The sequence below is a fragment of the Lepus europaeus genome, chromosome 15 (genome assembly GCF_033115175.1).
Source record: "Lepus europaeus isolate LE1 chromosome 15, mLepTim1.pri, whole genome shotgun sequence".
Lineage (NCBI taxonomy): Eukaryota > Metazoa > Chordata > Mammalia > Lagomorpha > Leporidae > Lepus > Lepus europaeus.
In genome coordinates this window covers 27,603,921-27,630,674 of record NC_084841.1, presented here as the reverse complement: position 1 = coordinate 27,630,674, position 26,754 = coordinate 27,603,921, and the positions used below count along the sequence as shown (strand labels likewise).

Here is a 26,754-nt window from a genome sequence, read left to right as displayed (position 1 = left end):
AAAAAATCTGACTGAAATACAGAGATTCCAGGTGAGGCAGGATGACGCCCCATTAAGAGAAGATTCTGGGGCTGGCTCTGTGACATAGCAGTAAAACTGCCGCCTGCAGTGCCAGCATCCCATATGGGTGCCGGTTCAAGTCCTGGCTGCTCTACTTCTGATCCAGCTCTCTGCTATGGCCTGGAAAAGCAGTGGAAGATGGTCCACATCCTTGGGCCCCTGCACCCACATGGGAGACGCAGAAAAAGGTCCTGGTTCCTGGCTTCAGATTGGCGCAGGTCCGGCTATTGTGGCTAACTGGGGAATCAACCAGCAGACAGATGATCTCTCTCTCTCTCTCTCTCTCTCTTTCTCTCTGCCTCTCCTTCTCTGTGTAACTCTGACTTTCAAATAAATAAATAAATCTTAAAAAAAAAAAGAGAGGGAGAAGATTCTGTGTCATTGAGAACATTCTTGGAGTCCCTCAAATCTCCACAGGTGGTTGCCTGCTCCTACCAGTGAAAAATACCTCCTTTCCTTAGCCATGTCAGCCTTCTTGTGGCCTTCTTAAGGCCTAAAATGGCCTCAATGTAACCTCAGTGTGACACACAGCATTACTGAATCCAATGTCAATTATTCATAATCTCACCACAGCAACAACAAAGGAATCTGAGAATCCATAAAAACAAGTGAGTGGAAAAGGCCTAAGGAACCCTGAAGAGAATGTATTTGGGATTAATAACTGAGAAGTAAATTCAATTTCAATTTTGCAAGTTTTGATTTCTCACATCTAGGCTCACAGTATATAGTTTCCCTTCCCCAACAGCCCACATGTCTCTTATTCCCTGAAATCATTTGTATTATATTAAGAGCTATCTCAGAATGAAGTCCAATAGGTACTTGAAAAAGCCATAGGCCAGTGTCTGTTTTAACAAGCAGCCACATGCTGTGTTACCAGGGATTGTGCTAGATCACATTGTATACAAAGGACTGTTCTAGATCAAATGAGAACTCATCTCTTAGAGGCAGAGGCACATTGTTATACAATGTGCTCCATGGCAAAAGTGAATCTGGGGGACACCGTTGGTCAAGACACAAAGGGCCTTGTGCAGGTCATGACCCTGGTTCCAACAGTCTGTTCTTGCCTCAGTCTATCAGCAAATATTTATTGAGCCTCTACTGCAAAATTCCTGTCATCACTGAACTTTCACTTGGGTTCCAGTTTTTCAACATGGTACTGGAGTGTCTTCCACAAGAGAGGGTTCAGCCTTTGCTAAACCTGACCTTCTAGGAACATAAATTCTGTCCTTAGAATTCAGGTTCTATGCCTGCATCTGCTTCCCTGACACTGGGTACACATATCTGCTACTAACCTGCAACTAGAACCTCTGATACTCCTTTGCCTACTGTGCCTCACTGTCCTCACCCAGAAACCAAGGGTAACAAGGTATCTCTTTCCAAGGAATCTTATGAGAGCTAAATAACACTAGTTTGATACATGCTAGATAGTAACCATCACTATCATAATTATTTTTCTTCATTACTAAGATCCTCACCACACTGTATCATCACGGAGTTGCCCTTCTCTCAACAGAGTGTGACCTGGTGTCAGGAAGGGGCTCTCTCAGCCACCTCTGCCCCCACTGAGTTTGTATATGGGTGCATTTTGGCCCTCACAGGCTGGCCCACCCAGACCCAGGTAAGGAAATCAGGTACCTCTCAGTGTCAAGTAGCCATAAGCCAGGCTGGCCAACGCCTGTGCACATTTCCAATGATCTTCCCCAAAAATAATCCGAGAAAGGATGACACATCGAATCAGCTCCTTGTTTGCTTGGATATTCTGTAGAGAGCAAATAAATCAGTAAGCTTTTTGGGAAGGAAGAAAAATCTGGCCAATTCTCTTATCATGGGAATGTAGGGCTGAAATTGCTTCTCCACATTTTTTTCTTCCCACTCCATGTCCAAGCCATCAAGTCCTATTGTTATTCCTCAATCCTAAAACCAAGCTCCCTGCACCCACATGGGAGACCTGGGAGAAGCTGCGGACTCCTGGCTTTGAATTGGCCCAGCTCCAGCCATTGCAGCCATTTGGGGAGTGAACCAGTGGATGGAAGACCTCTCTCTCTTTCTCTCTCTCTCTCTCTGCCTCTGCCTCTCTGCAATTCTGCCTTTCAAATAAAAAATAAATAAATCTTTAAAAAGCTCTTCTTGTTTCTGCCATAATATTAACCCAAGTCACCCTCATCTTTTACTTGGCTGGTCACAACAGTCCCTTCCCACTGTTGCCACTCTTGGTCCTCACAGTCTACTTTCAATGTAATAACCAGAGGTATTTCTTCTAACTATTAATCACGAAAACCTTTATCTAAACATAGACAATATGGAGAATGAATCAATTCATCATTTATCTCCTCACAGTTAATATTGTTTAATATCTGTACTCCACCTATATTATTCCATAACAGATTATGTTGAAGCAAATAAAGATACTGTAACATTTCATCTATAATTATATCTAAAAGATATTGACTTAAAAACATAAATACAAAACCATGATCTCATAAAAATATTAACAATTCCTTAATATAAAACATATCATTTAATAACTTTAATTTTTTAATGCTTTGTCTACACATTAATATCTCCAGTCTGTTTTCCCTTATAGGATTCACCCTCCATCTCTAATTCTCTTTCTTGCATATTATTTGTGAAGAACTGAGTCATATGGCCTAGGATGTCAAACAGACTTGAATTCGGTTGATTGCACCTCATGGTATCATTCAATGTGTTCCTCTGTTCTGTGTTCTACCTGTACATTGGCAGTTAGATTTAGAAGTTTGGTTAATTTTAGCTTTCATTTCCCTTTTCTAAGCAAAACCAAGTTATAGTGACATGTTCTTCTATCAGATGAATTCCTAGATGGCTCATTTTCTGATGTTAACACAATTACATGGATTAATTCATAAAATACTGATTTTACTGATTTCCTAATTCTATCATTCCCTCTTCATATGTCACCTGGGATAATTCTATAAAGAGAAATTATCTTCTCTTTCAGTTACCAATAGAAAAGTTCCAATAGTAAAAAGGCAGGATACATGATTATCCTCTCTTTTACCAGCTTTCAAAACAATCAGTTCACTCATTAGCATCCTCCAATGGTGACCAAAATAGTTTATTATAAGCTCATAGATTTCTAAACAAATGTTATGTGCCAGCATAATTTAAAAAAAATTTAGATAGCGCAACTTTCCTGTTTAAAAAACAATCCTCCAACAGTTTCCCACTTTTGATTCTTAGTGAAACCGAAAGTCCTTACCATGAACTCCGCAGCTGTGCACTACCTGATCCTGTCCCAACAACCTGACTCCCTTCCCTACCGCTCACTCATTCTTCCCTTACTCCCTCTACTGCAGCTGCACTGACCAGCTCCTCACTGTGGCAAACTGATTTCCAACGTAGGGATTTTTCTCTCTTAAGTCCCCTGCTTGGGACACTTCCTCATAGTTCAGCCTCTCATTTCACATTGTTCACCTCAGAAAAGACCTTTCTTAGCTACCCTTCTAAATTGGCGTCTCACTTCACTCACTCTTCCATTACCTAGGTTTTGTCTTCGTGGCACTGACTTCTACCTGATATAATATTAGCTATTTTTGGTTTGTCTATCTTCTGCCTCCCCAAATAGAAGGAAGCCTCTTTGATGACAGAAGTTTATTTACCATGTTCCGTGCAAAGAGGAGGTAAACATTCCGTATCTGCTGAGCGAATCATCCCTTCGTTTGCAAGGGTCAGGATGGGGTGGGGGAAAGAGTCCCTCTGTCCCCCGTAGAACTGGAGGCAGAGCTGTCTGAGAAATCACAGGACTACATCTTCAACCACATATTTCAGATATCTACTGGGTGCATCACTAGACAAAGCCAGGCATTATTTCCAGGTGAAGTGCAAAACAGCACTTGAAATTATCAAAAGCCTGGTGGTGCAGCCTGGTTCTAATGTTAATGGATTGCACTGCTTTGGGAAAGATCACCCTGATCCCCGCTTTCTTTTGTGAGATTTGGAAGCTTATACCATCTACGTTATACTGTAGGGGAAAAACAGTCAGTGTTGAAATGATTCAGATTTGCTGAGTGTGTGCTAACTGGCATCCCGCCTCACAGCAACAAATGGGAACAGCAGTGCCTCATGTGAGTGCAAGGGCTACTCCCTCCTGCCTCCTGTGTCTCCTGCCTAACCCGCTGCTTCACCTGCTCCAAGTGCAAACCTCCAGATGCAAGCAGTGGCAGATGGGCACTTCCCCCGAGGACTTCTCCCTCTGATGCTTCAGGAACATCCATTTAGTCAGCAGTTTTGCGAGTTCACCAGGGGCTTACTACACTAAATAACAAGTTCCGTTTTGAGGAAGAAGCACAACACTGTGAACACAAAGCACTGGCATGCGAGTCCACAGCTCTGAGTTCTTCCAGCTCTGCACATGCTGTATTTACCCCCGACTCCCCGTCCTGGAGAAATGAAGACAATCAACACAGACTCTAGGGGTCTCCCCAGCACTGCTGCTGCTCACGGTGGCATCCTTGATACTTCTGGGCTCTGAGTTCTGGGTTAGGTTAGATTTAATTCCTCCTTTTCACCAAGATGGCGCCGAAAGCGAAGAAGCAAGCTCCTGCCCCTCCTAAAGTCGAAGCCAAAGCAAAGGCCTCAAAGGCCAAGAAGGCAGTGCTGAAAGGCGTCCACAGCCACAAGAAGAAGATCCACACGTCCCCCACCTTCCGGCGGCCCAAGACACTATGCCTCCGATGGCAGCCCAAATACCCTCAGAAGAGCGCCCCCAGGAGAAACAAGCTTGACCACTATGCCATCATCAAGTTCCCCTGACCACGGAGTCGGCCATGAAGAAGATAGAAGACAACAGCACACTGGTGTTCATTGTGGATGTCAAGGCCAACAAGCACCAGATCAAACAAGCTGTGAAGAAGAAACTCTATGACATTGATGTGGCCAAAGTCAACACCCTGATCAGACCTGACGGAGAGAAGAAGGCATATGTGCGGCTGGCTCCTGACTATGATGCTCTGGACGTTGCCAACAAAACTGGGATCATCTGAACTGAGTCCAGCTGGCTAATTCTAAATGTTTTTCCACCATTAAAAAAAAAAAAAGATTTAATTCCTAAGATCAGAAGAATATTTGTCATTATCCAAACTGGCCAGATAGTTTTGAGGTCTTAAAAGCCCAAAACTTGCACTCCCTCATAGATGGTGCTTCTCTGTTTCTAGACATTACATTAGCCTGGATTTGTGAATTTCTAATGGGTCCAGGCCAGGATGCTTGTTCTTCACAAGTTTTCTGGGTAATTTACAGATCCTAGAGAGATACTGCTTCCGGTCATTTGCCTCTGCGGTGCCTCTCAGCCTTTCCTGAGCCATCTGCAGACCTTTGTTCAAATGTGTACTTTAAAATCACTTTTTTCCCTTGACCAAGAATGGCCAGGACATCACTCTATGAACTCCTCTGTTGATAAATTATGGTCTGGAAGAAGGCTGGTGCCTGTGTTCCATTAATGGGAGTCAATGACTTGCTGTCTCAGGTTCCTGGACTTTGAATACCCCTGTTTATACTCTTGCTTACATACTTGCTCTGAAACCCTAGTTCCCAAGACCTTGACTTGCCCTTGGAAATGCTTACCTGGCCTCTCTGACCTCTGCTGCTACCGCCCGTTCCTGCTGCTTGACTTGCAGTTGCCCATGGACTTGCCAGGCCCGAGCCTGGCTGTCCTTGTTCTCAGCCTCCTGCCTCACTGTCATGGCTTTCTTGCTACTCAAGAGACACCATCCTGAAGCCTTTCAGGAATTTTTTTAAAAAAAGAGAGAAAAAATTAAAGGGATCAAATACCAACAGGAAATACACAATAATTTTTGGCTGGCGCCATGGCTCAATAGGCTAATCCTCTGCCCGCGGCGCCGGCACACCAGGTTCTAGTCCCAATCGGGGCACCGGATTCTGTCCTAGTTGCCCCTCTTCCAGGCCAGCTCTCTGCTATGGCCCGGGAAGACAGTGGAGGATGGCCCAAGTCCTTGGGCCCTGCACCTGCATGGGAGACCAGGAGAAGCACCTGGCTCCTGGCTACGGATTGGCGCGGTGTGCCGGCCACAGCGCACAGGCCGCAGCGGCCATTGGGGGATGAACCAACGGGAAAAGGAAGATCTTTCTCTCTGTCTCTCTCTCTCTCTCACTGTCCACTCTGCTTGTCAAAAAATAAATAAATGAAAAATATTTTTTAGCTGAAAGCTAGGAGCACAAACACTTCAATGAGGAACAACCACTGAACCATGGATGGAACTGAAAGGTGAGCTGGCAACCCAGCCATATGCTGCTGTTTCTCTCCTTCCAAAGGCACATAACCCCTTCCTCTACCTTACATGATCTCAGCAAAGGCAGAGCTCCCTAATCATGGGCATGTCTTTAAATGGAAACAAAAACCTAGGACGTTTTCTGGTTGTTTTACCATTTTTTCCTTAATCAGCTGAACTATTTTCTTCTGGGCCTGTGCTAATTTCTCTTTGGGAAGAGACATACAGTCAATGACTATCTCCTCTGTCTGGGCTGTTGTGTCTTCTTCACTCTCTCCAGACCCACAAGTGGTACACAACTCTTCTGTTTGCTGGCATGCTGGGATCTCGGTTTGCTGTGACCTGCAGGCATGAGGGGCATGGAATTAGGATCTGATCTTTGCATTATCAAACAAGATAAAATTGAAGGACACAGCTCTCCCAACTTGGGGATAGGGACATGCATTCTAAGTTAAACTGGAAGGAATAAAGGTAGACAGTAGATACGTGTCACCTTCAAAGCTCAACTTTGAGGCCACCAATGTGCTCATTCAAATTAAACAGACTCAGTGAGCTAACCCCCCTGCATTAGAGCCGCAGTTTTGTTGCGACCTGTATCATTTATTAGTTTGCTGCTCTGTAAAATGAGGTCATAAGAATACCTGCCTGATGAAGTTGTCAGATTAATTAAATGAGACAGCACTCATCCATCACTTAGCACAGTGCCTGGCATTTAGTAAGTGTTCCTTTAGCAGTAGCTATTATGATTAACCTGGTGTTGTCATCTGCAAAATGACAGCGTTAAACTAGAAAGTCTTAAAGATCCTTCACATTCTAAAAGGTGACCCAGGGGCTGGCACTGTGGCATGGTAGGCTAAGCTTCCACCTGTGGCTCTGGCATTCTACATGGGCACCGGTTCAAGTTCCGGCTGCTCCTCTTCTTTTTCAGCTCTCTGCTATAGCCTGGGAAAGCAGCAAAAGATGGCCCAAGTCCTTGGGTCGCTGCACCAGCATGGGCGTCTCAGAAGAAGCTCCAGGCTCCTGGCTTCCAATTGGCCCAGCTATGGCTGCTGTGGCCATTTGGGGAGTGAACCAGCAGATGGAAGACCTTTCTCTCTGCCTCTCCCTCTCTGTCTGTAACTCTACTTCTCAAATAAATAAATAAAATCTTTAAAAAAAATAAATCCAATCCTCTGGTTCTGCTGACTGGAAAGGGCCAGATTACTTAGCAACTTCTAAAAAATAAATAAACTAAAATGTGGCCGAAATCAGGAAAGAAAATAGATTCATTGAAGTAAGAGAAAGGGAGATAACATTTTGAGGCTAGACTTTCACGTCTTCTTTCACATATTTTACAAGCTTCCAACAAGCACACACACACAGACACACACACACTTGCCCATATACCCCTTTCACATGCAATATAGATTTCTGGCTTCAATGCTGAACATAATTGTGAATAGTTAAGTGGAATGGTTAAGATAAAGTAAAAAGGATTAATTTGATAAACCAAAAGAAATAACCATATCCTACTATCACCAGAAAAGATCAATGAAGTAATTCAGATGAAATAAAATTCTGAGATCTTAAGAACAACAACAGGGGCCAGCACTGTGGCACAGTGGGTAAAGCCACTGCCGGCAGTGGTGCCAGCATCCCACAGGGCCCGTTTGAGTCCCGGTTGCTCCACTTTGATCCAGCTCTCTGCTGTGCCCTGGGAAAGCAGAAGAGGATGGCCCAAGTTCTTGGGCCCTTGCACTCAACGTGGGAGACCCAGAAAAAGCTCCTGGCTTTGTATTGGCACAGCTCTGGCCACTGTGGCCATCTGGGGAGTGGAAGACCTTTCTCTCTCTCTTTCTCTTTCTCTCTCTCTCTTTCTCTCTCTCTCTCTCCCACCCTCCCTCCCTCCCTCTCTCTCTCTCTGCCTCTCAGTAACTCTGCATTTCAAATAAATAAATAAATTTTTCTTTTTTTTTAAAGTGCAAGGGCTGCCATTGTGGCATAGCCTGCAATGCAGGCATCCCATATGGGCTCCAGTTCGTGTTCTGGCTGCTCCATTTCTTTTTTGTTTTTAAAGATTTATTTACTTATTTGAAAGGCAGAGCTACAAAGAGGCAGTGAGAGAGACAGAGACAAAGACAGAGAGAGAGAGAGAGGGAGAGAGGCATTCCATCTGCTGGTTCACTCCCCAAATGACCACAACAGCCAGAACTGAGACGATCCAAAGCCAGGAGCCAGAAACTTCCTCTGGGTCTCCCATGTGGGTGCAGGGCCCAAGGACTTGGGCCATCTTCTACTGCTTTCTCAGGCCATAGCAGAGAGCTGAATCAGAAGTGGAGTAGCCGGGTCTTGAACTAATGATCATATGGAATGCTGGCAGTTTCAGGTGGTGGCTTTACCCACTACGCCACAGCGCCAGCCCCTGGCTGCTCTATTTCTGATCTAGTTCTTGCTTATGTGCTGGGAAAACAGTGGAAGATGGCCCAAATGGTTGAGCCCTTGCACCCATGTGGGAGACCTAGAAGAAGCTCTTGGCTTCTCCCTGGCCTAGCCCTGGCCATTGCAGCCATTTGGGGAAGTGAAGCAGTGGACAGATCTCTCTGTTCTCCCTCTTCCTCTCCCCCTTCCCCTTCCCCTCTCTCCCCTTCCCTCCCCCTCCCTCCCCCTCCTCCTTTCCCTGTAACTACGACTTTCAAATAAATAAATCTTTTTAAAAAAGACATTGCAAGGGGCCGGAACTGTGGTGTGGTGTGGTGTGGCAGGTAAAGCTGCCTCCTGTAATGTCAGCATCCCATATGGGCACTGATTTGTGTCCTGGCTGCTCCACTTCCAATCCAGCTCCCTGCTAGTAGCCTGGGAAAAGCAGTGGAGGATGGCCCAAGTGCCTGGACCCCTACTAGCTATGTGGGAGACCTGGAAGAAGCTCCTGGTTTCAGCCTGGCCTAGTCCTGGCAATTGTGGCCATCTGGGGGAGCAGATGGAAGATCTCTTTCTGTGTCTCCCTCTCTGTAACTCTGACTTTTAAACAAATAAATACATCTTTTTTTTTTTTTAAAGACATTGCAAAGCTGAACTTTCTCTTCTTTCTTACATGGGTACATGTATTTCTCCTAGTCTTAAGTGGAAGATGCAGTGAGTGTGATGTCAAAGTTCTGTGATACTTACAAATGGAAGCAGAAGTCCCAGTCGGTATCATTGCTTACAGTTGGGATTCGTATGGGGCAGGCTTGCATCTTCTTCCTACCAAGAACCACGTGTGAGGTCAGCCTTAGGGGAAAGAGCCTAGAAGTTTGCCAGTTTATTAACGTTAACCTGAAGCTGCTCCAGGAATCCCCAAGGAAACTGTACACATTCACATACGGAGAAGCTGGGAAAGCAGAAATGGACACTTGCCAAAGTCCGTGTCTAAGTTAAATTTCTTTCCCCTAATTTCTATTACACATCACTTCTCCGAAATCTCTGGCTTTCTTTACCTCCCAAAGGCAGCACACTTACAGCTCCGGGATCATCAATACTACGGTCAGCTACTCCACTCATATTATTTTTGCAGGTCTGGGAGTAAGATGGATCCAAGCAATGCAACCAGCTCCCCGGACCAAATGACGTAGGTCACTGTATTGGACACTCTTCCTTTTCCCTCGGGTCATCTAAGTATTTACTGGGGGGGGGGGGGGGGTCCTGGGTAAGGAGCTAAAGGCTCACGCATCTATTTTGTTTGCTGATGGGGAAGTGGCTGCAATTCACGGTGAGGAACGAGGTTTATAATTATATGTAGGATTCCGCTCTCATGGCCAGTCCTGTGGCTAAAGTCAAATGCAGATGGAATGCTGCATTATTTATTAAACATGAACACCCACCAAGTCGCTCATCTCGTTCTGCAGGGTGTCACTCATTCCCACGGCAGTATAAGTAGCTCTCTCTAACCCAGGCTCCTGAACACCCAGTCTCCGAAAACCAGAAGGGAAGACTCACTGATTTTTCTTTTTTTTTTTTCCTTGACAGGCAGAGTGGATAGTGAGAGAGAGAGACAGACAGACAGAAAGGTCTTCCTTTTTGCCGTTGGTTCACCCTCCAATGGCCGCTGTGGCCAACGCATCGTGCTGATCCGAAGCCAGGAGCCAGGTGCTTCTCCTGGTCTCCCATGGGGTGCAGGGCCCAAGCACTTGGGCCATCCTCCACTGCCTTCCTGGGCCATAGCAGAGAGCTGGCCTGGAAGAGGGGCAGCAGGAACAGAATCCGGTGTCCCAACCGGGACTAGAAACCGGTGTGCCGGCGCCGCAAGGCGGAGGATTAGCCTGTTAAGCCACGGCACCTGCCGATTTTTCTTTCTAATCTTTACCTTCAAGGCTATGACCAGCTCGGCAAGTCCGACCTTTCGCACTCCTACACCCTGTTCTCAAGAGGTTCCACTTGGGCACCTAACTCCGGCCCTCTCCCGAGTACAAACTGTCACGGGCCCTGACGCTACATGCCGAACTTCGCCCGAGCTTCCACGGCTGGGTCTGGGTCTCGCGGGCCAGCCTCAAGGCTCTAGCCCGCTCGGCGGGCAAGGGCACCTGCCGGCCAGCGTCGCGCGGCCTACCTGGCCCAAGGCTGGGAAGCCACACCCCGGAAGTAGCCCTCCCGGCTCCCCGAGCCCGGCTGCTCGGCTCCCTCCGGCGGCGTCAGCGTCCCGGCCCCGCCGATTTCGTTCCGGGCGCCAGCTGGGTGCCTAGCAGAAGCTAGACTGTTGGCGAGGCGGTCCGTCCGCGGCCCGCGGCCCGCGAGACAATGCGGTTGCCATGGGAACGGCACGCCGCGCACCTGTAACTATGGAGACGCAGGGCACTTCCGGCTTTGGGGAATCCCGGCCGGCGGGGCTCGACCGACCGCTTTGCCCACCGCGCCAGGCGCTTTCTCCCCTCCTCGCTCGCGGGATGCTCGCCGCCTGGGGCTTGTCCCGGCTCTGAATCGTCTCCTGCTGTTGCTCTCATAGAGGTGAAGACGCAGGAAGACAGGATAAACCCCATGGAAGAATGCAAAGGAGCGCTGGGCTCCGCGAGCCTCCCTGGAGGAAGGTGCGAGACGCCTGCCCACGCCTGCGGGGCCCCGCGCTCTCCAGCACGCACCCTGCAGCTTCCCAGATGTACCAGGTCTCCCGACCCGCGGGGAAGCTGTGCGGGCGCCGTGTGAGTTACCTGTCCCCGCGAGACTGGAGCCAGGCATGGTTAGGAAAGCGCAGTGCAGGGGATGAGTGGCCAAAGAAATGGGCCACTAGATGTGCGGACGGTTAGCATTTCAGAGACGGCTTTCCAGGTGGAAGGGTACATTTGGAAACACCACTGAACTCTGAAGTATGCCGCCATATAGTCTAAAATCCTTCAGTGGCCCGAGAGACACATGGGTGCACAGGTGGTCGTGGCTAACGCCCAAAGGAACAGCGCCGGCCCTGGCATTCTGGCGTCTGAACGGTGTTACGAGGCCAACAATGGACTCGGCCGGTGAGGGGTCAAGTTGGAGTGGATAGGACCCTCTCCTTTTCGAGAAAGAGCAGGCTAGGTAGAAAGTGAAGGAAGGATTGGCCGGCCCGCGACTCACTAGGCTAATCCTCCTCCTTGCGGCGCCTGCACACCGGGTTCTAGTCGGGGCGCCGGATCCTGTCCCGGTTGCCCCTCTTCCAGGCTAGCTCTCTGCTGTGGCCAGGGAGTGCAGTGGAGGATGGCCCAAGTGCTTGGGTCCTGCACCCCATGGGAGACCAGGAGAAGCACATGGCTCCTGCCATCGGATCAGCGCGGTGCGCCGGCCGCAGCGCGCCTACCGCGGCGGCCATTGGAGGGTGAACCAACGGCAAAGGAAGACCTTTCTCTCTGTCTCTCTCTCACTGTCCACTCTGCCTGTCAAAAAAAAAAAAAAAGTAGAATTAGAGAGAGAGGGAGACAGAGAGAGGTCTTCCATCCGCTGGTTCACTCCCCAGATGCCCGCAATGGCCGGAGCTGGGCTGATCCGAAGCCAGGAGCCTGGGGCTTCTTCTGGGTCTCCCACGTAGAGTGCAGGGGCCCAAGGACTTGGGCCATCTTCCACTGCTTTCCCAGGCCATAGCAGAGAGCTGGATAGGAAGTAAAGCAGCCAGGACTCGAACTGGTGGCACCCATATGGGATGCTGGTGCCACAGGTGGAGGATTAGCCCACTATGTCCCAGCACGGCCGCTGAAGAGTGCTCTTACAACAGCTTCCCTCACATTCCTTCCCTTCAGCCGGACGTGCTATTGCAGACATCACACAGGGGAAGCATGTATTCGGGGCCCTTGTAGACTCTTACCACCACAGATCAAATGTGATTGTCTTCAAACTATTCCCAGCCCCGGAACTGTGGAATGTAAGAAAAGAAAATCCCAATTCACTTCCATCTGGAATACTTACATATACACCTCGCACATCAGGGCTTGATGCCTCGTTTCTGAGCTCCCACGGGGCACTGTCCATAGTCTCATCCTGACACCATGCCCAATAGGCACCGTCTGTTGGCTTGCAGATGTCTCAACACTCCCCCTGCTTCTGTTCATCTACCCAAACAAAAATACCGGTGCAATGCCTACCATATGCTCGGGGCTCCTGTGAGCATTATGGAAGTAAAGGTGAAAAAAAGAGACTAGGATTTTGCTGTCCTGAGACTTTCCTTCCACTGGATGAAGAGGGATAGCTGCTGGGAAACATGATGCCTTCACACGTTAGGCACCTGGTGTAGGGAGTGGGCAGTAGCGTTGTGGAGTTAGGGGAATGCCTTTTCTTCCAACCAGGCTGAGACTTTGTGCTCTAGAGGACAGCACTCGCAACCAAGGGTGGCTGGATTGCAGAACTCACACCCTCAGCCAGGTGAACTACCTATGTGGATATGATAAATGGCATGGAGAAAAATAAGGCCAGGTAAGGGATCTGGAAAATGATGTGGTCATGGGGGAAGGCTTCTTCTACAAGATGGCACTGAGTGGAGATCTCAAGAAAATGAGGCAGCAAGTCATGCAAATATTTGACAGAGGTCTAAGATGCTAACAGCATGTGCAAAGGTCCTGAGGACCAAAATTAATGAGGCCTAGAACAGTAATGGGACAATAAAAATGGGGAGGAGACAGACAGAAGGATGGGTCAGTAAAGCAGTAGGGCATCAGGTCATGCAGGACCTTCCAGGCAGCCCAGCCATCTGCGTACTGCTAAGTGCTAGGCATCGTTTGACCACCTGCTACCACTTCAGGCTATTGCTATTCAGCACCATGCCTAGAACATATAATCAGTGTTCAACATCCAGTAAACTATGAATCATCTTTAGGATTTCTCCATCAGTAGAGATTCTGGCCTGTGTATCCATTTCTTATTGTTGCTTTAACAACTCTCCACACACTTAGTGACTCAAAAATGCATAGACTGGGGCCGGTGCTGTGGCACAGTGGGTTAAAGTCCTGGCCTGCAGCACCAGCATCCCATATGGGCACTGGTTCAAGTCCCAGCTATTCCACTTCCAATCCAGCTCCCTACTAATGCACCTGGGAAAACAGTGAAGGATGGCCCAAGTCCTTGGGCCCTTGCACCCATGTGGGAGACCCAGAAGAAGCTCCTGGCTCCTAGCTTCAGGTGGGCTCAGCTCCAGCCATTGCAGCCATCCGGGGAGTGAACCAGCAGATGGAAGATCTCTCTCCCTCTCTCTCAATGTTTCTACCTCTCCCCCTGTAACTCTTTGAAATAAATAAAATAAATCTGAAAAAAAAAATTGTATATTGTTAACAAAATCCCAGGAAGTCAGAAGTCTGAAATGGGTGTCACTGGGTTAAAGACAAACGTCAGCAACAATGGATCCTTCTGGAGACTAAAGGAAAATTTGTTTTCTTGCCTTTTCCAGCTTCTAGAGGTGACTTGTATGCATTCTGGTCTTTCTGGGCCAGCTGTTCAGCATCTTCCAGTCTCTGACTCCTTTCACTTTCACGAGCTCCTCTTGTTACACTGGGTCTGCCTGGATAACCCGGGGTCCTCTTTAAGATCAGCTGACCAGCAACCTTGACTGCCCTTTGCCATGTCACACTTTCACAAGTTCTGGGGATCAGGACGTGGGCATCTGGGGGAAGTGTCTTAGCCAGAAGTTTCTTTAACCTGACTTAAATGTGTGGCTTTACAATATCTGGGGGTGACACATGGGAGCCCGCCCTACTCATCCATCTCCTGGCTGTCGGGAGATTTGTATCATTTGTCTGTCTTCCATACCCTCCATTTAATGCTCCGGTATATCCAGTCACATTGTTTGAATATGCTTTTCCTTCCCATCCTAGGGCCTGGTTTATAATTGACGTGCACAAATATCTCTTTTCCTCCTTCCTACACATCTCCATCTCTTGGAGTTTTACTCCTCAGCAGAGCCTTTCTCCACAATGGAATGAATCCATCTTGGTCCCTCTATCAGCTCCTATGGCCACTCACGGTGACCACCACAGTTGAATTCTTGCTCTGATCGGTCTTCAAAGGTGCCACACATTCCCAGAATGCTTGGCAGCTCTCTGCCCTGGGCTGGGGAGCTGGCATTCTACCCTGTGGATGTCCTCGTTCCTTGGCCTGCTGTATTCCAGCTTCTCTTGGCCTTGCAGTCTACCTTTCAACTGCGCTCTGAAAGCGCCACCCTCCACTTTGGTGGAAGCTGTTTCTGCTGCTCTCAGCACCTGACATTCCAGAGTCACCCCACCTTGCAAAAGGCTGCGCTTCAGCATCTTCCAGGAGCATTTTCCCCACACAGTACATCATGTGTTTATCTTAAGGTGGGTGGCTTTAATTATTAAAGGCTTTGAGGCCCGTCTTAACAAAGTTTATGTAAGGAGAACTGGTGCTCTTATTTCAACCACCATGAAGAAAAAGTCCATTCTTTCTCATCTAATATGATGATAATTTTTTTTTACTGCCTGTATCATGATAGATGCTAATGTGAAAATGGACAATTTGAAAATTATCCAAAGACTCCTCACATGTGTGTAAGACCATTTATACACAGGAAAATCATTGCATCATTGAAAAAATTTATTTATTTTAAAGACAGAGAAAGAAGGAGAGATAGATAACCACTATCTGCTAGCTTCATTCCCAGATGGCTCCAGCAGCTGAGGCTGGGCCACACCAAAACCAAGAACCAGGAATTCCCTCCAGGTCTCCCATATGGGTGGCAGGAACTTAAGTACTCACGCCTTCAACTGCTGCTTTCAAGGCTCATTAGCAGGAAGCTGGATCAGAAGCAGAGTAGCCCAGACCCCAATCAGCACTCTGATATGGAATGTAGTTGTTGAAAGAGGTGGCTTAACTTGCTGCTCCACCATGCCTGCCCATCTTATTTTTGCAGCTATAAAACACTGGAAGATTAAATGCCCATCCATGAGGAAATAGTTCAATAAAATTGAGCACAATCATACTATGAAGTACTATGTAGCAGTTAAAAGGAATGAGTTGTAGCTACTCAGCTTCCCATCCAACTTCTTGCTAATACATCCTAGGAGGCAGCAGGTGAAGTCTCAAGTCCTTGGGCCCCTGGCCCCCAAGTTGAAGACCTGGATGGAGTTCTGGGCTGCTGGCTGTGGCATGACCCAGCCCTGGCTGTTGTGGGTATTTGGGGAGTGAACAAGAAGATGGAAGATCCCAATATTCCTTCCCCTTTCTTTCTCTCTCCTCCCCCACCCCCATCACTCTGCCTTTCAAATAGATGAAAATAGTCAAACATTAAAAAACCCATCACAATGAAATGCTATTGAACTGGTTTTCAGAAGCCACAGATATGCTTATGAACACACCAAAATATCAACAGCAGAGATGCAAAATGAAACAAGTTTATTTTCTGCAATAACTTCTGTAAATTACAAAGACAAAAAGCTAAACTACAGCATATAACTTTTCAATATTTAACCAGAGTACTTGTAATAAATATGTATCCTGAAACAAGATAAAAGGCTACACTTTGTCAGGCATCCTACAAAATGTCTCAAGTTTTATACTCTGCAGCATTTCTGTGCGGGGGCTGTCGGGGAATGCTCTTTTATATTTTCTTAAGTGCTGTGACAACGTCCTTTCACATTTCTTTGGAGCATTTTTCAAATTGCTTAACCATAATTAAACAACTTAAGAAAAGTAACAGCAAGTTTCAAAGCCATTTTTGTTTTGCTGTCGTTGGTCCTCATCCAATACAGATGAACGAATCAGACAGTTCAGCCGAGCATGCCCTCAGAGCCTGGGCAGCCCAAAGGGACGTGGGCCCTTTCTAAGTAGGCCCTCACTTTTGCTCCACACTTTGAGGAGGTCTGCATTCTGTTTATCTCCTCAATAAGCTTGATGCCCTAAGAGAAGCTGCAAGCAAGTTAGAAACATTTTTTTCACCTGAAATGTAAACTGAACAGAAATTTCTCCCCCCAATACCCACGTTATGCACCATAATGTTACCATTTCAGGGTTTTTAGCTTCAAAGTCGAATTACTGATTGGTACTAACAATCCTTCCAGAAATAACTTATGGGTGCTTGTAGAGTTGGGACATTCAAACAACTTCAATGGGTAAAAAAAGGGGATATACTATCTTCAGAAATACACAACAGTTCTGGGGACACAATGGCAGGAATCCTGGGGGTACTGGGGCAGCTCCTATTAAGTTTGGGCTACATAACTACCTTTTGCTGTAGCTGAAAACAGTTCTATTTTTATAAAGTCGTAAGCATGGTTACCTAAAAAATATTCTGTTAATATAATCTAATGTAATTTCACTTTAGGGGTTTAGATATGAAAACATCTTTAAGAGCCAATAAAAATATTATAGAGAGAAAAAAAACACTTCTTAAAAATTGAGGTTAAGAACTTTTATGAGGCATTTCTTTTGGCTGTAAACACACAGTTTACTGTCCCTTGTTGAAAACACAAATGCTCGGATTTCCTGAGGTTCACAGATAACAGAAGGAGGCAAGTTTGCATAGAAAATTTGCAATATGTCAACGATTCACTTAAAATTTTTAAGGACATTTTGCTTTTCTTTTCAAAGTTCGTACTTCAGTTAATAGTGCTTATCAAATTATGAGACCGATAAGCAAGGTGTTGAGATAGGTAAGGCAGATGGAGGCAGGGTGCAGATGGTATCAGAGCTTTTAAATCCACAGGATGTCAAAATAAAGGATATTAAACATGCACTTCACAACTAGTGCCATTTGGTTAGAAATTAAATCATGTTTTGGGATTGGAAGCAAAGGCAAAAAGAGTTCTCCTGTGCCGAACGGCACAGGCTGAGTGTAGGAACTGAAGCAGCATTCACTGCATGGAGGCCTCAGCACATCCCTGGGGATGATGAAACCACCGAGGAGGGTGCCACCTGCCAGCATCAGGACCAGACCTCTGGGCGTGGCTGATCCTAGCCCTGGAATCCAGGATGACAGGAACTTTCACCCCTGCTGGTTGGAAATCTCTATGCAGTTCTGAGGAGGGCAGTCCTCTGAAACCAATTCTCAGAACCCTTTCAGGAAGGGAAGAAGCTATGCTGGGTCACAGTGCACACCACAACTAGAACAATGGCAGTGGTTGCCAACAACGCCAGATCGAACACAAGGATGGACAACAAGGGGCCAGTGTCCTGCCAAGGAATTCGTTTTACTTCTTTGGGGACTGGTTTTTACACATGGTAAGAATTTGCTTCAGGACTTTCTGGACATCTTCATCCATCTGGCCCTAGGAAATGCAAACAAAAGACACTCATCAGAACCTATATTAAGTCACAGCACTTTCTGCCTGGAGAATCGACGGCCAGTTGGAATGAAGCCCTTGGCTGCTTCTCTCATACTGCAGAGGAACGTCGGCCCTGTCTATACCCCTGTTTCCATGAAGCACTGGGCTCCAGAGAGAGCTCTGCTCTTATCTATATGGAGGATGACGAAGCTGGGTCTGTCAAAGGCCTTGGCAGTATAGCTGGGATCTCAGCTGCAAATGTGGGCCCCACCAGCCAGAAAACCAGCAGTCAAAGAAGGAAGGCAGTGCTGGGAGACCGGAGTATCGGCATGGCCCAGCTTGCTTCATTTCTCAGTAAGTGGGGAGGCTGTCCCAGTGAACTGGGTATAGTGCTCCTGCCACAAACTCCAAAGCACAGCAAAGGCACTGAAGAACTCTCCAGTGAAAAGGAGTCTCCTCATTTCAGGCATGGAAAGCCAAGACACAGTGGCAAAAATGGCTCTGCATGAAGGATTGCTGTGACTGAGACCCCAGTGAAAAGAAGGGGCCATCAAACAATGTACTGCTCTCTGAAGGGAGGAGGGAACTTCCACTTTGCATATGGCCCTGTCTAAAAAGCAACGGAGTTTGTGAACTCAAACGGCTTTCATAGCCTTGGCAGCTCAGGTCAAGAGTCTCGGGTGATCACTGACGTCATAAATAAGAGTGTCAATTGTTAAATCAACAACAGGAGTCACTGTGCACTTACTCCCCATGCTAAACCTCTGTCCTCAATGAGTTGTACTATGAGAATTAATGGTAAAACTTGTCTTCAAACTGTACTTTATACTGTGTGTGTCTGTGTGGGTGCAAATAGTTGAAATCTCCTTAGTAAAGAGTTGGTCTTCTGTATGTAAAGTTAATTAAAAACAAATCTTAATGGAAAATGGAACGGGAGAGGGAGTGGGAGGTGGGATGGAAGTGCAGGTGGGAGGGCAGGTATGAGGGGAAGAAACACTACATCCTTAAAAGCTGTACATATGAAAATTTGTATTCATTAAATAAAAACCTTCAAAAAGAAAAGAAATGAAAAGGGGTCTCCTCTAACTCTTATTCATTCTACTGGATTAGTGACAGAAGCTTTGACAGCTAAGCTGTCCAGACACTTTGTGTGGAATTTTCATACCTGTACAGCATACAGAAGGTGCATTCTATAGACTGATATGACCTCCTGATGTTGTTTCTTGCATTCCTAGGAAGAGACAATTGGATATTATCAATGAGTTTCAGAGATCTTTAATGTACAAAAAAAAGAAATATTTGAGAAAGCTGTCAACTGCTACTTATTTGACTCCCCAACTACATGCTAGAATATGAAACTTCTAAAATGGCTGTGGGCTCACTGGTCTGTGGGTTTCTGAATACTAACCAGTATTCTTAGGGAAAAAAAAATCTACCTGTTTCACTTCAGGTCAACTCTGGAAGTATATTCATGAGTTCAATTATTTATAGGAACTTTTTAGAGTTTTCTGTATGTTTCATCTTTTTCTATAATGACCATATTTTAATTAACTTATTTAGTGATTGTGATTAAATTCTTGAGAAAGCTTCTCTTTTTAAGGGAGTTGCTGGTCACCACCCACTACATAAGCAGTGTCCTATAATCCCCTAGAGAGCTCAGATATGTAGCTGTCAGGGTACTGGAAGGAAACAGGGTGATGACCTCGATCTCAAGTGATTCTTTACAGTTACTGGAATTCTTGTTGAGCAATGACTCCAATTTCTCTCAGTTCTGAATTGTTCTCATTTGAAGAGGTTTTTCCTTCTAATCATGGAAACTGAGACTATCACGTATGTGTTACTTCAAAAAGTTCCATCAGTAATTTCCTTTTCACTTCCTTTTGAAGGACAACCTTTGAAAACTCAGGGCTTTGAAATTCATGCAATAAAAAGAAATACTTGGTATCTCTCTTTTTGTTATCTCCTCCCTACCTTTCTGCAAATCCTACTCAATTATTTATGACTATCTTCCGACACTGTCTTCTTTTCCATCCCTGATTTTGTTAGCATTTAGTTGACTTAATATCTGCATTAATGATCCCTGTAACATGTTGGCTTCTCAGTTGTTCAACTTGCTCAGCTTCCTACCTCCTGTAGGAAGTGTCTCACGACTCTCCCAGTCCGAGCAGACATTTCCTCTGCGTGACTACTTTTCACAGGCCATGTCTTTGCCAATGGAGCTTGCCATATTTACTTAACTATTGACCAGAAATTCCATGAGGGAAGGGGCTATATTTTACTCATTTTTATCAGCACAATGTACAATACTGATACAAACTAGGAGCACAACAAATACATGTTGAATAATTGTAAGAATTATGAAACCCTTAGCATATTATCTACAGGTCTGCAATCACACTTTTATCAAGAGAATAACATACAGAATGCGGTAAGAAACATCATCTCCTTCTCTGATTACCACTGCTTGGAACTATTATCACTAGAGAGCTAGTATCGCTGCGAACACTGCAGGAACCTGAATTCATTAGTATTACATTTATACTAAAGGCATCATGTAATCCGTGGTTTGTTTGTAATGGAAATGACAGATAGTTCAGGACAGATGAACCCTTGATTTCATGTGGCAAAAGTAGCATGTCTTGTAAACTAAACATAACAGATGTTGCAGTAGGCTAAATAATGGTCCTCCAAAAATGCCTACCTCCCTATCCCTGATACCTGGGAATGTCACCTTATATGGCAAAAGGGAATCTGCAAGTTGATTATAACGCATTATCTAGGTGGCTTTAGATGTAATCACAGGGGTCCTTTTAAGAGGAAGGCAGAAGGCGGAGGAAGGGGCCATAAGCCAAGCAATTCAAGTGGCCCCTACAAGCTGTTGTCAAGAAAGTGTATCTCCCCTAGGGCCTCCACGAGGAAACAGCCTTAGCAACACTTCGACTTTTGTGAAACTGATTTCAGACTCTGAATTTCAGAATTATAAGACGATAAATTGCCATTGTTTTATACTAAATTGGCAGTGACTTGCTACAACAGTCATAGGAAACCAATTCAAACATGAAGGAGCTTTCCTGGGTGACCTAAGGCGAGGCCTAGAGTTCAAATACATAGATACGCAGCTACCAGAGATTGTGGCCCCAGAAAGAAAAAGTTTAGCTGCTGAATGACTTGGGGAATACAGTTGCAGAAAAACTAAGAGGGGAAAAGCTGGTGGGTGAGAGAAGCAGCAGCCTTGTCCCCTGTCCTGCTGATTCCTTTTTTCCCAGAGATACACAGGACCCATCACACTGCAGGTAAGGCCGGGCATTCCACCAGCAGCTCCCTCTTCTGCCCTCACTGATGTCCTCAGCCAACCGCTCACGTAAGTACGACATGCCTTCAGTCTGGGAATCTTTGTGTTCATGTCATCTTGCCCTCCCAGCCTCCCAGCCAGTGGCACGTGACCTGCCTTGCCCTCCACCCCGAACCAGGCAGCAAAAGCAACACCACTCACAGCCAGCTGGTTCTGTAGCTGTTTGACCTGGTGCTGTAGCGCTTCCAGCTGCTGACTCTGTCTTTTGGATGAGCTTGTTGAGTAGGAGAGCTGCGAGAGGCTGTTCAGGGCCTCCTTCAACTTGGTGACTTCCTTCGCCATCTCATTGATCTAGTGAATAAGGAAACCTGTATCAATAGACAATATTATGTCTGCGGAAGCAAAATTCCAGCTATTTCTAAGCTTCGAACATAGTCTTCTATAGTGGCCCCTGGGATCTGAAACTTTGGAGTGATTTCTTTTGTGCTCAATATTTTAAGTTTTTTTTTGTTTTTTGTTTTTTAAATTTTCACTTCATTTTAAAACCCCACTCACTTGTAAGATGAGTGTACTCAGTCTTTTTTTTTTTTTTTTTTTTTTTTTTTTTTTTTTTTTTTTTTTTTTTTGACAGGCAGAGTGGATAGTGAGAGAGACAGAGAGAAAGGTCTTCCTTTTTTGCCGTTGGTTCACCCTCCAATGGCTGCTGCGGCCGGCACATCTTGCTGATCCGAAGCCAGGAGCCAGGTGCTTCTCCTGGTCTCCCATGCAGGTGCAGGGCCGAAGGACTTGGGCCATCCTCCACTGCCTTCCCGGGCCATAGCAGAGAGCTGGCCTGGAAGAGGGGCAACTGGGATAGAATCCGGCACCCCAACCGGGACTAGAACCCAGTGTGCCGGTGCCACAAGGCGGAGGATTAGCCTGTTAAGCCACGGCGCCGGCCTAATATTTTAAGTTTTTATTTGGGGCTGGGGTCGGCAGCTGGGAACTCCATCTGTGTCTCTCATGTAGGTGGCAGGAACCAGATTACTCGAGCCATCACTGCTGCATCCCATGGTCTGCCTTAGCAAGAATGTGGAGTCAGGGGCTGCAGCTGGGAATCGAACTGAGGTACTCTGATGTGGGACGTGTAACCAGTAGGCTAAACACCTGCTCCCCCTTTTTGACTTTTTAGAGAAAACCTGTAAAAGACAGACTATCAAGCAAACCAACAAACTCTTCTACGTCCATTAGGTTCAAATAAATGCTCCTAAATTATATATTGTGTTTTGATTTGCATGAATGTAACAAAAGTTGTGAGGCTGATTTCCTTCTTTATCCTTTAAAGGGGTGTAGTTAAAAAAGCCTCACACATTCTTTATTGGAAGATAACTATGTCTTGCCCAATAATGCTGACGTAGGTAATCAGGAGTAAGTTCTAGAAACCCTGATATCTCAAAACAAAGGGAACACAACAGGGGTCGGTGTTGTGGCACAGAGGGTTAAGCTGACACTCACAGTGTTGGTTTGAGACCCAGCTGCTTCTCTTCCCATCCAGCTTCCTGCTGATGCACGAGGGAAGGCAGCAGATGATGGCCTAAGTGTTGGGGCCCTGCAACCCACGTAGGAGACGCAAATGGAGTGCCTGGCTCCTGGCTTCAGCCTGGCCCAGCCCTGGCCTTTGCAGTCATTTGAGGAAATAAACCAATGATGGAAGATAACTCTCTCTCTTTTTCTCCTTCTCTTTGTCATGCTGCCTTTCAGGTACTAATTAAATAAATCTTAGAAAAAAGAAAGAGAACGTAACCTCTCTCCCTCTTCCTAATCTCCTATCCCTACTGGCTTCTGAAGCTCTTTTTGAAATACTCCTTCATTCAAGACAATAGTATTCTAATGAAAAGGCACTAAGAACCTCTGGCACAAGGGTCCATGGATGCAGGGCAGATTCCAGTGCAGAACCATCCACACTTCCCCTTGTGTCCCTCCTTCCCCTGCCTGTGCCATCTCCAAATACATGCTCCCCACACCCCTCACCTCCCTTCCCATGCACCTTTGAAAATGGGGGGGGGGAGACCAGGGAGGGTAGTTTTAATGCTGACTTGGGGTGGGGCAAGCCTCATGGAGCTTAGGGAAGCAGAATTAAGTCTAGAAGTATTTGGGTTTCCATAGAATGAAGGAATCTGTTCTGGATTCAAAGGAAGGAGCTGATTCTAGATGGGTCACAAACACTTTTCCGTCTGCAAGTTCTCTTGAGCTGCAACACCAACAAGACTTCTGGTAGAATGATTTTTAAAGGACACAGAGGCCTAGGTACAAGGAGAAGTGGAGGAGACTGTTTATATTTTTAAAATAAATATCCAGCACACTGTTCTTACTGTGGCATTGGGAACACTGACAGGTATAGAGCCTCTGAGTACCTACAACATGTTAGTGTGCTCACACCGCAAATGTCTAATACAGTAAAGGGTGAAGGTTCAGAGCACATTGCCGGAAATCTAACACCAAGAGAATTTCACCAACCTTTTTATCTTTATCTTCCTCCAGTTTTGAAGAGCTCTCAGAGTACCTTTTCATCTCCGCCAGTTCTTCCTGAGCATGCTGGAATTTGTGCAGAAGTTCATTTATTTCCTGCTCTTTGGATTTCAAGAGGGTCTGAATATTTTCCTTTTCCCTTTTCACTTGGGAGACCTCACTTCTGATCTGGGCCACCTCCGAATGGACCTTCTCTTTCTCTTTTAGCGACTCCTTTAACTTGGATGTCAACACACTCACTTCGCTCTCCAAGGATGACTGGAGCTTTTCATAGGAAGACCTGGGTACCATTGCATCGGTCATAGCAGCTTTCTCTTCTAGGAGTTGCTTCTCCAGCTTTGCCACTTCCCCCTCCTTGCTTGCAAGGTGCTCCTTCAGGCTGCTGATTTTTTCTTCCATCTCTTTCGCAGAGGTGCGCAGCGTGGTTATCACTTGCAGGTGTTCTGCAATAGAGACAGAATTCTCTTTCTGTGCATCTACCAGCTGCTTGAGCTGGCTCAGCTCGTTCAACACTTTGGAATACTGAGACTTCATTTCGTTAAGTGCCTCTTCTGCTTTAGCCCTGGATGCGTTTGTCACGTGCATCAGTTTCTCGTGCTCTGCTTTAGGGATGTATTCAGCTGTTACGTCCACCAGAGACTTCCTCTTCCGGTAATCCTCCAGCTCGGCCTGCGCTTCCTTGTATAGCTGCGACAGCTCACTCACCTGCTTATTGAGTTCATCGATCATCCTGTTCATGGCCTCTCTCATGTCCTCAGCTTCATCGCTGGCTTCCTGTGTCATCTGACTTTGCAGCGTGTCTTTCAATTTCGTAATTTCTTCTTGAGCCTCTTGGTATTTCTCAAACAAAAACGCTTTCTCCTTATTCATATTCTCAATAACAGAGCAATAGGAACTCTTCATCTCCTCGTACTCTTCCCCAGGTGGCTTAGTCACGGCGCTCTTCTCCTTCTCTGTAAGTTTCTCCTCCAACTCTCTCACTTTCTCTTTATTTCTCTCACTTTCCTCTAATGCCTTCTGTAGATCCTGCTTCAGCACATCCAACTCCTCCTCCGTGACCCTCAGCTCACGGAGATGGGAATAGCTCTCCACGCATTCGGGCGAGACAAGGCCCAGTTTCATCTGCTTCTGCACACTAAGGACTTCCTTCATGGCTTCCTCATACTTGCTCTGAGTTTCTTTAAGTTTCTGGCTGAGGTCAGAGCCGTTCTCCGAAATCTCTGTGTTGTTCAAGCCCACAGGGTCGGGCCTTCGGGACTGGAGTTCGGCCTGCAGCTGTTTCCTCTCAGCTTCAGAGCTCTCCAATTTCTTCTGCAAGTCTTGCAAAACCTCTTGGAGTTGCTGAATTCTGACATCGCTGTCAACAGTCGATTTGCCCAAGAGATCTGTTAAGACAGACGGAGATGATTTGGATTCTGGGGGAGAGGCTTCGCTGGGTTTGCTCAGAGATGGTGGCAAGTCAGTCTGGGTGGAATGGTAAGAGTCAAAGCTGAGGTCGGCTTCTGCCTCCTTGGGTGATTTGGCCTGGGATGGGAAAGCAAGAATTAAATGGCACTGAACATGTGGTGAGGCAAGCATGTAACCGGAAGTAGTGCAACAAATCTGAAAGGCAGGCACAGAAAAGCAGCACAGCGGGATCAGTTTACATGTATACCCTGGCACTGTGGAGAAAATATGGCCTGGGACACGAGAGTCAGATAAACACCGCAAAGCTCACTCCTTGCTTGATTAGCACGAAGTATTTGTGTCACATTAAGAAACACTGGAACTGGGGCTGGCCTTGTGGATTCAGCAGCCGCTTGCGCCATGGGCATCCTATATCAGAGTGCCAGTTTGAGTCCCGGCTGCTCTGCTTCCCACTCAGCTCCCTGCTAGTGTGCCTAGGAAAGCAGCTGAAAATGGCCCAGATGCTTGGGCCTCTGGCACCCACACAGAGACCCAGATGGAGTTCCAAGCCCCTGGCTTTGACCTGGACCAGCCCTGGATGTTGTGGCCATTTGAGGAGTAAGCCAGCGGATGGAAGATCTCTCTCTGTCTCTCCCTCTTTCTCTGTTATTCTGCCTTTCAAATAAATAAATCTTTTAGAAAAATAAAAACACTGGGATTGTTTTGTCTGTATAACTTCTGATCCAACCATTTCCTTTGGTTCTCATATCCTTATAGTTGCCAAGAGAGACAATCGACCTAAATACAACTATTTCTTTTTTGTTTGTTTGTTTGTTTGTTTTTTTGACAGGCAGAGTGGACAGTGAGAGAGAGAGACAGAGAGAAAGGTCTTCCTTTTTCCATTGGTTCACCCCTCAATGGCCGCTGTGGCCGGTGCACTGCACTGATCCAAAGCCGGGAGCCAGGTGCTTCTCCTGGTCTCCCACATGGGTGCAGGGCCCAAGGACTTGGACCATCCTCTACTGCACTCCCGGGCCACAGCAGAGAGCTGGACTAGAAGAGGGGCAACCAGGACAGAATCCAGCACCCCAACTGGGTCTAGAACCTGGTGTGCCGGCGCCACAGGTGGCGGATTAGCCTATTGAACCACGGTGCTGGCCTAAATACAGCTATTTCTTATGAAGTTCTGAAATCTAGTAAATGATCAACTCACAAAATGAATAGCTAATATCATACAGATATATTTCAAATTTTGTATATTTTTATATACAAACCACATTTATATGAATTTTACTTATATCTATATTTGCTTATATATATCTATATAAGTAAAATTCATATAAATGTGGTTTGTCCATAAATATCTGTTTTTAAATATTTATAAATATAATATTTATAAATATAAATATCTAAGTTTTAGAATATTTATTTTATTTTATTTGAATGGCAAAAAGACAGAAAGAGAGAGAGAGAGATTTTCCATCTGCTGAGTCACTCCCCAGATGCCTACAACAGTTGTAGCTGGGTCAGGCCAAAGCCAGGAACCTGGAACTTGATCTGGGTCTCT

General features: G+C 46.2%; 2 protein-coding genes across 2 annotated transcripts in view; both read right to left on the bottom strand.

Moving 5' to 3' along the window:
- TTC23L (tetratricopeptide repeat domain 23 like) overlaps positions 1 to 10,902 on the bottom strand; it is a 58,415-nt gene extending 47,513 nt beyond the window's left edge. The window contains exons 1-4 of the mRNA XM_062212476.1: positions 10,888 to 10,902; positions 9,471 to 9,545; positions 6,482 to 6,668; positions 1,696 to 1,819 (exon numbers count right to left, since the gene is read on the bottom strand). Of these exons, the coding sequence (XP_062068460.1) occupies positions 1,696 to 1,819; positions 6,482 to 6,668; positions 9,471 to 9,538 (379 nt within the window). The 5' untranslated portion in view covers positions 9,539 to 9,545; positions 10,888 to 10,902. The remainder of the gene's footprint in view (positions 1 to 1,695; positions 1,820 to 6,481; positions 6,669 to 9,470; positions 9,546 to 10,887) is intronic.
- Positions 10,903 to 16,116: 5,214 nt separating this feature from the next.
- Positions 16,117 to 26,754, bottom strand: part of RAI14 (retinoic acid induced 14) — a 166,389-nt gene continuing 155,751 nt past the window's right edge. The window contains 4 exon segments of the mRNA XM_062212436.1: positions 16,117 to 18,004; positions 19,167 to 19,232; positions 21,495 to 21,644; positions 23,790 to 25,325. Of these exon segments, the coding sequence (XP_062068420.1) occupies positions 17,927 to 18,004; positions 19,167 to 19,232; positions 21,495 to 21,644; positions 23,790 to 25,325 (1,830 nt within the window). The 3' untranslated portion in view covers positions 16,117 to 17,926.